The 10,529-nt window shown below is 34.1% G+C and overlaps 1 protein-coding gene across 1 annotated transcript; it reads right to left on the bottom strand.

The window, feature by feature from the left end:
- Window positions 1-4,912: 4,912 nt before the first annotated feature.
- On the bottom strand, window positions 4,913-7,959 carry LOC103485756 (RAP domain-containing protein, chloroplastic). Its single transcript, XM_008443457.3, has 3 exons — window positions 5,644-7,959; window positions 5,457-5,539; window positions 4,913-5,309 (listed from the first exon to the last, which is right to left on the bottom strand). The coding sequence occupies exons 1-3, from the start codon at window positions 7,496-7,498 to the stop codon at window positions 5,238-5,240; spliced, it is 2,010 nt and encodes a 669-aa protein (XP_008441679.1). The 5' UTR covers window positions 7,499-7,959; the 3' UTR covers window positions 4,913-5,237.
- Between the last annotated feature and the right edge of the window lie 2,570 nt (window positions 7,960-10,529).

Raw genomic sequence — 10,529 nt, 5'->3', positions numbered from 1 at the left:
TGGATCACTGACGGAAAAGCACGACGAAGATGTTCGATCGCTCCTACTAGAATGGTGGATCTAATGAGAAATGCCCAATCGTCTTTCAATAGAAGTAGGATCCCTAACGGCGAAGCATAACGAAGATATCCGATCGCTCCTACCAGTGCAATGAATTTGACAACAAATGCCCAATCGTACCCTAATAGAAGTTGGATTGCTGACAGCGAAGCACGACAAAGATATATGATCGCTCCTACTAGGACGGTGGATCTGACGGTAAATACCTGATCGTCCCCCAACAAAAGTTGGATCGCTGACGACGAAGCACTGCAAAGATGTCCGATTACTCCTATTATAACGGTGGATTGGGCGGCAAATGCCTGATCTACCCCTAGTAGAAGTTGGAACGCTGATGGCGAAGCACGACGAAGATGTTCGACCGCTTCTACCAGGACAATGGATCTGACGGAAAATGCCCGATCGTCCTCAAGTAGAAGTTGGATCTCTGACGGCGAAGCACGACGAAGATGTTTGATCGTTTCTACCAGAACGGTGGATTTGACAGCAAATGTTCGTTCATCCCCCAGTAGAAGTTGGATCACTGATGGTGAAGCACGATGAAGATGTCTCATCACTTCTACTAGGGCTGTGGATCTGACGACAAATGCCCGATCGTCCCTTAGTAGAATTTGGATTGCTGATAACGAAACACGACGAAGATGTCTGATCGCTCCTACCAAGGCAGTGGATCTAACGACAAATGTCCGATCGTCCCTCAGTAGAAGTTGGATCATCGACGGTGGAGTCACCTTTGAAAATGATTGCAAAAAAGAAGAAGAAGAAGAAGAAGAAGAAGAATGAAAGAAAAAAAATCCTCACCTTTTAAAGACGCGTTTGGAAGCAACGAAAAGCACGAGAACTTTAGTTTCTATAAAAAGAAAAAGAAAAGGGACAAGAAGTTTAAAAAAATTATTAGAAAAGAAGAAAAAAAAAGAGGGAGAAGAGAAGTTTTTTCTTTCAGACCTTTGTTCTACTTGATGAGAAAAGAATGATCAAGGTATGAGTCTATTTATAAGACTAACAAGTCCAATTCCTAATAAGATTTTGAATGATTTAAAATTTTTTAAATAATAAGATAAAATTAAAATTGAATTATCTTATGTTATTTATTTTGGAATAAAATCTCGGATTTCACTTTTAAGATATTTAAAAGGAAATTTTCATAAATATAACAAACTATTAAAATATTTATGGCATGTGTAACAAAGCCCATAAAGTTAGCCATTGTTTAAATATTTCAGCTTTGTCATTCCATCTTTTTTTTTTTCTCTCTACGATTTTTTTCTATCATCTTTTTCTTTCACTGTTTTTTTTTCCGCTGTGATTTCTTTCATCGCCTTTCTTCTTTTCCTCTTCTTTTTTTATGTCGTTTAGATTTGGTAACCAAATCTTATTTCTTTCTATCGTCTTTCTTATTTTCTTCTCTTTTTTATGTCGTTTAGATTTGGTGGTAACCAAATCTAAAAGATCGTGTATAAAGAATCTTGAAAAAAATCATTTAGATTGAAGTAAAAAAATTTAACGATCATGTAAAAAAAATAAATGATCATGTACCAAAAGAATTAAAAAAATTCGTTTAGCCAAATCTAAACGATTGTGTACCAAAAGAATCTTGAAAAAAAACTTTTAGCCAAATATAAACGATTGTGTAACCAAATCTAAACAACAAATCTAAACTATCAAATTAAACAGTAGAATTTAAAAAATAAATCGTTTAAATTTGGCTATCTAAATCTAAACAAACAAATTTAAACAATCGTATACCAAACAATATCCAAATTTAAACGATCGTGTACCAAATATATTATACTCGTTGTTGACAGGGCATTTTTGGTATTTTCTATTGTGGACTTATGGACTTGTTTCATACAGTGTAAATATTTTGTCACTTTGTTATATTTTTTTTAAAAGACCCCATATTTAAACATATTTTAATTTTTTAAATTTTTTAAATAAAATTAAAATTCAATTATCTTATGTTACTTTATTTTGAATAAAATTTCGAATTTCACTATTGAGATATTTAAACATTTTTTAACTTTTTAATTTTTTAAATAAAATTAAAATTCAATTATCTTGTGTTATTTTATTTTGGAATAAAATCTAGAATTCCACTTTTTGAGATAATTAAGCATATTTAAATATTTCAAAATTTAGATTTTACCTCTATTGTTATTTCAAATTTAAGTTGGAGCCATAAATCTAATTTTATCCCAAGATTAAGGTCTCATATTTATCTCAAAATTAAATATCGTCATTTTATCCCAAAATTAAAATTGTTCATTCCAAATTCTTGTGCATCTTCAAGATAAATGGTAAAAACCTCATCCTTATCTCAAATTAAAATATGGTTCTAAATTTTATAAAAGAAAAACCAAATTAAAATTTTTATCCTCAAATCAAAGTAAGTTGAAGAAAAAACCTTAAACTTTTCTCAAATTAAGGATTGGTCATATTTCAACCCTTATTTCAAATTTAAATCAAACTTATGTACTAAACTCGTAGTTTGATTAATTTGACATGTCAAATTGAGCAAAAAATGCTTGTATTTGGACTTCAAATTTATCTTTTTCGAAATTCACCCACCCATACACGTGCATAAATCTTGAAAGTGGGACATTTGTTGAATAAAATTTTTTGGATCCAATCACAAATTGTCACGTATTTACTAAATAATTGCATTTGGGATTAACTAAAAATTGGCATGTGTCCCAAATTAAATTTAAAGACAAATTGGTCAATTCTAATAATGTCACAATTGGATCAAATTAATTATTTTGGTTCAATTAAATATTATTTATTTAGGCTAAAATTCAATTAAACAAAAAAAATAAGCTTAATTTAGGCCAAAGTTAAATATGACTCAAATGCACGTGATTGAGCCCATAGACTTGGTCCAGACCAACAAGACCCAAGTTCATAAAAGTCTACTAGGGAACTCTATAAATGGAGTTCTCTTTCATCTGTGGGTTGGAAATTTTTTACTCCCGAAGACCTAGAAAGAATTCTCCCAAGAGCTGGAAGGCTCTAAAACTCCAAAAGTCCAAAATCCAGCCGAGAGAGAATCAGAGGATCAAATCCTAAAGATCGAATCATATCACATCAAATCAACGTAAATACAACATCAACACAAATTCAACTTCACGAACGAAATTCATCCGAAAATCTCGTCAGAACAAAACTATCACGCTTTTATAAAACTAATTATAATTAAATAATTTAGCTTAAAAAACACTCATTCTAAAAGTTAATCCCAAACACTATCCACAATAGTGTTGGAGGCATTTAAATTATGCTCAACAGAGAAATAACGGAACGAATAATGAAACTATGATAACCTTGTTTAAATAATCATTTTCTCTTTATTTCTAAAGGGAGCCATTTCGTCTTTTGTTCTTTTATTTTTTCTGAATTAGGTCTCTTTCTTCTCAAGATTGAATTCGGATCAAATTTCAAGAAAAAAGACTTTAAAAACTAATTTTAAATTTTTAAAATTGAATATTTTTAAATATAGTAAAATAAACTAAAATATTTAAAACATATAACAAAATTTTGAATTTTATCAATGATAAACACCAATGAACTTTAGTACTATCTATCAATATGATTAATAGAAACATATCAGTGTCTATCAATATCTATCATGTATATAATATAAAATTTTGCTATATTTTATAAATATTTTGTCATTTTAGACAATTCGCCTATTAAGCTTTGTTTTTCAACGATTAGTAAAAAGTATACAATAAAGAGAAATTTGAAGATAGAAATAGTGTTGATAAGCAAGATTTTAAAAAACTAAAACAAAAAATAAAATAGTTATCGAACGAAATCTAAATTATTCAAATCGACAAATTATTCTCATAGAAATCTACAATAGAGCAAAACAATTAAATTAGGGTTACAGAAACATTGCCGATATAATTTGTTTTTTTAAAATGAATAGATTAGATGTTTTATTCAAAACTATCTTAAAATTTGATGCAAGGTTTTACTGTTAATAAAAAGCCAGTAGGGTGGGATGGAGAATTAAACCTCTAATTTCGAGGTTGGAAGTAGAAACACTATATCAGTTGAGAGATGCTCATTTTGCTATCATGGAATATGGATAGTTGTTATTTAACTATTATGTCCACGATTTCATGACCCTCCTTCAAGGTTTTCGATAACAGTCTCCCATCAGCTGAAGCATCCAACCAACATCCTTAAAGAAGAAACTCCATGGAGAGAAGTTCTCAAACCCTAACATTTTACTTCACTAGCATAGAGTAAACTCAAGACTAACTTAAATAATAGAAGGGTGTTTGGCGAGCATCACATGGTAAGAGAGACTCGTTCCACGCCAATAACAAGGAGTTTAGAAATTTAAAGTACACCCCAACAAGGCACATAAAATTTGGATAGGCATGGTTCTATTATTTGTGATTGAAATGGTGTTGTTTTCGTAGCCTTTAAACTAGTTCTGAAGCTCATGGCAGAACTAACAGAATCAATGACCATTCAGAAAGATATCATCTTGGCCAATGAGGTGAGTATTGTGCCTAGTGGGAGGTTCATTAATTTTAATTCAGTGCACAAGAATTATAACATTTAGAATATGAAATACTAATCGGAAACCCTTATCCCCAAAAATACATGCATAAGAAAAACAGAATGTTTACCAAACCCATATGTTTCTAAAAAGATGGAAACAAGAAATAAAAAATGAGACAATGACCCATGGTAAGGCCAAGGACCGACAAATAAAATCTACTACAACACCATTATAATGATATGGCCTATCCCAACCATTTCTCATATTCTTATCACATCAGTGATCACCTATTCAGTTTGAAAACAATAACAGAGAAGATCACCATGAAAGAATGTGTACTGGTAAATTCACCAGGATCGGTTGACAAAGCTAAAAACTAACAGTTGTAACAGTTTAGTATATACATTAAACTTTAAAGAAAATCAAAATCAAAACCCTCTATTGATACAATGAACCCTTTTATAAATGCTAAATATACACTAATTTGTAATGCTCTCACAATCAAATCACATCCATCCCCAACAAGAGTATCACAAACTCATCCAAAGCATCTCAGTTATTATTAAAAGGTAGTTGATTGCATGCGGATTTTCCAAACAAATGCCAACTATCAATACAGAAATATACCTTTCCCAAGGGCTATTCATCATTCATACTACCTTTAATCTGTGTGATCTTTGAGGATTTCTCGTAGATAGTTCAATTGCTCAACCTCGCCTTGTAGTTCCTCCCACTACAGGAGAAAACACCATCAATAGATTACATTAGAGAGAACTTTTTAGATCCTTTTATTAAAAAAAAAAAAGAACAAATAAGAATTATAAAGGAACATGCTTTCCATTTAATAAAAGACCAATTGACCATGAAACGAGGCAGTTACCTCCTGGTGAGACAATGATACCACCTTCCAGCCTGCAGCAGTTATGTAACGGCGTTTCAGCACAGTGTGTCCCAAAGGTATCCCTGTTATACAGTGGAAGAACTTACTTTTATTGGTTTGATTTCTGAAGGGCACACTGACCAGGTTTACAAGACTTTTAAATGCTGTAGATTTACTGAAACCTAACCTGTGTTTCTTGAGAAATGTGTTGGACCATCAATCTCCAAAGCAACCTTCTTATCTACTATAACTGCATCTAAAGTGTAAGCGTCAAATACATATTCCCTGATCCATTCATGGCCTGTGCTTACAAGAAGACGGGCTACTTCTTTCTGAAATGATGATGTAGTTTTCTGATTGAACCTCTTAGTTTTGCCAGCAAGAATGGCCTTCTCTTCGAGATCAACGCTTAAAGATAACTGAATATGTGAATATTCCCGCTTCAAGCAGTAATGCACAAGACACAGTTGAGAAGCAAACATGATATCATTCCTATGCTGCTCTGAAATACTTTCCTTCTCAAAGTAGCTTATGGTTCTCCAAATGTGGGAAAAGAAACTTCGGTCCACTTGCCCAAATACAGCATAAGACCAAGCTATATTTCCTAGCTGATTCCGATTAAATTTGAGCACTGGAAAGCCTAAAGCTCCATCTGATTCAAGATCGTTACTGACACCAACAGTGCTTTCTTGATTACTATTTATTGATTGTTCACTAAGATAGCATGTAATTTGACTTGCATCACTGTAAACATTGTCTAAAGATTCCAGCAAAAGGTCAGCAGACTCATTTAAAGACGCAAAAGCCCACAATACCTGAGCTAGTTCCTGTTCATGAAAGGTATCGACTATATCTGATGCTCTTTTTGCCAATCCAGAGAAGAGGTTAGAAGCAGAATGTTGCATTGAAGCAAATGCTCCAGCAATGTTAGCAACATTCTGAGAATTCAACTCCTCTATCTTGGTCAAGGTAACTTCTGCAACTCTATCCATCTCTGACAAATAAAGTTGATCACCTCCAATCTTGGACAAGGCCCAAGCAATGTTGGAGATGCCTTGTGCTGAGCATTCTGGCAATGCTGTCATGGCAATACCAACCAGCATAGACATTTCTCTTCGACGAGCAAAAGCTAACCTATGTGATTTCATCATCAAAACTTTGTCCATATTCTTAGCAATTCTATGAAGTGCTGTGGCAATGTTTAAAGGAGATAAAGGGGAAGGACTCAATCCTTTCCCAACAGCAAGTATCATATCAGAAATAACCTCTAAAGCTTCATCAGCAGTCTGTGCTTCTATAATTGCTCTGTTCAAATTGACTTCCTTTTTACGATCTGAAGGCCCCGAGAACTGGGACAATCTTTGAATAAATTCCTCCATTGTTTTCTCCTTCCTTTGTTCAAACATCCCACCACCCATTATGCTCACACTCTTACTCAAATGATTACTGTCATTAATAGCTAAACTATCCAACAAATCCAAATCCATATCCAATTCCAAATCCTCATCTGAATCAAACTCTAGGGATTTCTCAATGAAATCACCTTTCTTATTAACCCCATTATCCTTACTTCCCATAATCTTCTTCTTCTTCTTGTTCTTCTTGTTCTTCTTCTTCACAGAAAACAGATCTTCCTCGGTAGAAGCGAAGCCTCTTCCCTCGATAGATCTAAGAGCGACCTTCCTAGCTCTCAGGCACCAGTCCATGCCCTCAGTGTCATCAAGAAGCTTCGATTTCATCTGTTTTTTCTTCTTCTTCGGTGGTTGAAACCCCAAAGGGTCAAGCTCTTGAAGCAATTCCACTTCCCACTCCATATTGTCGCCATTACCTCTAGAATCTCCATTTTCGTGGCCAAAATCTATACTGATCGAGCTGTTGACGATAGGGGCATCAGAATTTACACAACTTCTCCGAAAATGGCTAACATTAAGTTTTGGCGTTAAAACCCCAGATGGTAATTTGATAGTGGGAGGTGTTCTGTGAGAAGAAACGGAGGAGCTTAGGAAACTAGGGGTAGGATATGTGCCGAGCAACACTTCCATATCAAATTTCTTGCACAACTTTTTTCAAGATAAGATTAGTTATATGTATGAAACTATTTCTACGACAAGATCGTGAAATTACACCGAAAACTAAAAGAAAGAACAATGAATGACAGAGTTTGTTTCAGTAAAACCCAGCAAGAGAAGCGGATAACAAATTAGGGATGGGAACATAAACATACCCATCGGAGACTGAAAGTGCCGCTTCTACGGGTGAACAAGTGCAGTGTCGATAAAGTCTCGGCCCAACGTCATATGAGTTAAATGCATACAGATATTTGGGAGTTTTCGTACAGATTACCCAAATTGACGTCAAATGGTGTAATTACCAAAATAAAACCCCGACGTCAACATGGTGAAATTATCAAAGAAAATATTGAGCTCAGGCTTACTACCCAATCTCGCTCCTCTCTCTCGTTTCCCTTTCCATTGTTCTTTTCTCTCTCAAATGTTCTTCTCTCTTTTGTTGTCTCCCTCTTCCTTTCTCTTATAATCTGGCTAACTAATGGTTGGACACTCATTGCCATTGCCAGTGTACAAAACTGTTGTAGCAAATCGCCTGGAAAGAATAATGCCTTGAGAAGCCTTAAGGCCTAAACTAAATGTCTAGACAGAACACGCGCTTTCTCGCCTTGTATTATACCTAGCGTACTTGTATCTTGTTTGATCAAAACACCTTCTTTAGTCGGTTTACGTACTGGTCAAGTCGCCTATTGATCAAAACGCCTATTACAAGACAGAAACAAGTTACAATAAGAGAGCTGAGTCATGAATCTCATTTTCTTTAAGACGTTTTAAGGCTCTCCTCTTTTGTGCAAACAAATTTGATTGTCCCGTCGTTCCCAGGATAAAACAGACGTGTTCTTTAATTAGTTTTGCACTAAAACTAATCGAAATCTTAGCACTTAAATAGACAATTTTTTTTTTGTTCAGAAATCTAATAGAGAAAAAGTTTTAGAGAAAGCTTTTTTTTTTTTCACTCTTCAACAAAATGAAGTATGAAATAAGTTTTATAAAGTGAGGAGACCAAAATAGCCGTTGGTTATTAATCGAAAAATTAAATGTTGAAACGTTTGTAGTTAAGGAAATATAACATTGAAAATTAAATGTGAAACGGTAATAAAACGTTTGATTCTTTTATAACTCGAAATGGTCAAAAATTTTGTATTAAAGATACAAATATATTGTCGTTATTACATCATCGCCTAAGATGGTGGTATGTGCGTGAAGAATACATCAAATCTTGTAGCCATCTCGCTTAGGATGGCATATTGCGTGTGGAGATTAGTGAATCAAATCGCTTAGTCATCTCTCCTAGGATGGATTAAACAATTTATTTGCTTATCTTCTCTTCTCTCCAAAATCACATTTGAATGTATATTTTGTAATAATGACATCTTCAAAATTTTTCATCAATAATTTTCCACTTGAAATTTTTTTACTATTAGTTCCCCACTTGAATATTTTTAAAACATTTTCATCGAGCAGTGTTTATCTTTATAATATTGTGCTTAAGTAAAGGTGTCTAATGACTTGAACCTTTACTTAGTGACTATAGTTTAGAGTATTGTAAAGTAACTCGTAGTTTTGAACTTTACTTCTAACAAAATTGCACACACAACATTACTTGAGTGAAGTTCTAAAATTGCCCGTGCTTTAAAGCCTTTCATGTATATTCCAGTTTAGTGGACGCTCTCACTACAAGAAGTCGGCCTTTTTCGACGCATAAAAACGTCAGAAAACGTGTAAAATTCATTGTGAAATAAGTTTCTGGCGTCACAAGAGAAATCGAGAAGAGAGTCGAAAGAAATACTTTGGGAGACAGATTCACGACGCGTCACCAACACCGCATCAGGAGTATATGTCTCTCGACGGTGGCATTTTTGACATTATTCGTGCGTCGAAAACAAGCCATCCCCAGAGTCCACATGTTCGATGTCCGTCGTACGTCGGAAATAACCATCCTTGATGCGACGTTGGGAACCATGTTCTCAGCTTTCTTGTATGCATCGGGAGATAGACCATATTTCTGACGTATGTGGTGCGTCGGGAAATCCTTTAAATACATATTTTTTATTCTTTTCTAATTTTTTTATTCAATTATAATATTCATATTTGTTTTCGATTCTAGTACGATTTATACAATACTAAATTACAGAAAATTCAATATAAATTAGTAAACACCGATATAAAATATCAAATTGAACAAAAAATTAAATATGATTACGAAATAAAAAAAAATAGTAAATGTTCATAATACAACAAATGTCAAAAATTTCAACAGAGTTCATAATACAAATCAAAAATAGTAAATGTTTAAAAAAAGTACACAGAAATCCATAGAAAATAAGGTATGTATCATAACGAGCCTCGTACGCCATTCTACACTGCAGAACTTACAATGATACAAAAGTGCCTAAGTTTAGTACATATGCATATCATCACTGAATAATGTAATTTCAAAAACTTAAGAATAATGGAAACATATATACGTACCGTAAAGCTAGGGATCAAATGGTAGTCCTTGCTGTGCCTGAGTCATATCTTCTATAAGCTTCCGCATTTTTTTCACTTGTGAAGCTAACATATCTTGTGTTCTTTTCTGTTCTTCAATCGCTCACTTAGCTTCATCAAGATCCACCCATAATTGAAGCTCTACCATGGATTGTGAACACGAGGTCGTGGCACTGTTCACACTATCGTCTTGCGGGATTTGGGCTTAGGTCCTCAACCAAGGTCTTTTGAGTAGCCCGGTCGTCTACCCAACACAGTCTCGCATATCTCTTTTCCAGAGAGTGGTCGAGAACCCTCTAGGCTAGGCTGGGACTGGAGTTCAACATTTGATTCAGCAACAAATTTAGAAATTAAGTTAATAAGTCACAAAAAAAATTAAAGAGGACAAATAAGGGTAGAAGTATTGTTTGAATAACTTACATGTTCATCCTTTGCGCCTTGCGATACAAAAGTCTTATGTTTGTTGGAACAACTCCACACGGTTGTCGACTCACCTTTTTGCTCAGTGAGCTCGTGC

This window comes from Cucumis melo, chromosome 5 (assembly GCF_025177605.1).
Source record: "Cucumis melo cultivar AY chromosome 5, USDA_Cmelo_AY_1.0, whole genome shotgun sequence".
Taxonomy (NCBI): Eukaryota; Viridiplantae; Streptophyta; class Magnoliopsida; order Cucurbitales; family Cucurbitaceae; genus Cucumis; species Cucumis melo.
The sequence above is the reverse complement of the archived record's forward strand: the minus strand, read 5'-3'. Positions and strand labels throughout refer to the sequence as shown.

Coding starts and splice junctions, on each gene's coding strand:
- LOC103485756 (XM_008443457.3), bottom strand. CDS start 7,498: ATGGAAGTGTTGCTCGGCACATATCCTACCCCTAGTTTCCTAAGCTCC. Junction 5,540..5,643: donor ACATTTCTCAAGAAACACAG/GTTAGGTTTCAG, acceptor ACTGTATAACAG/GGATACCTTTGGGACACACT. Junction 5,310..5,456: donor TATCATTGTCTCACCAGGAG/GTAACTGCCTCG, acceptor TTTCTCCTGTAG/TGGGAGGAACTACAAGGCGA.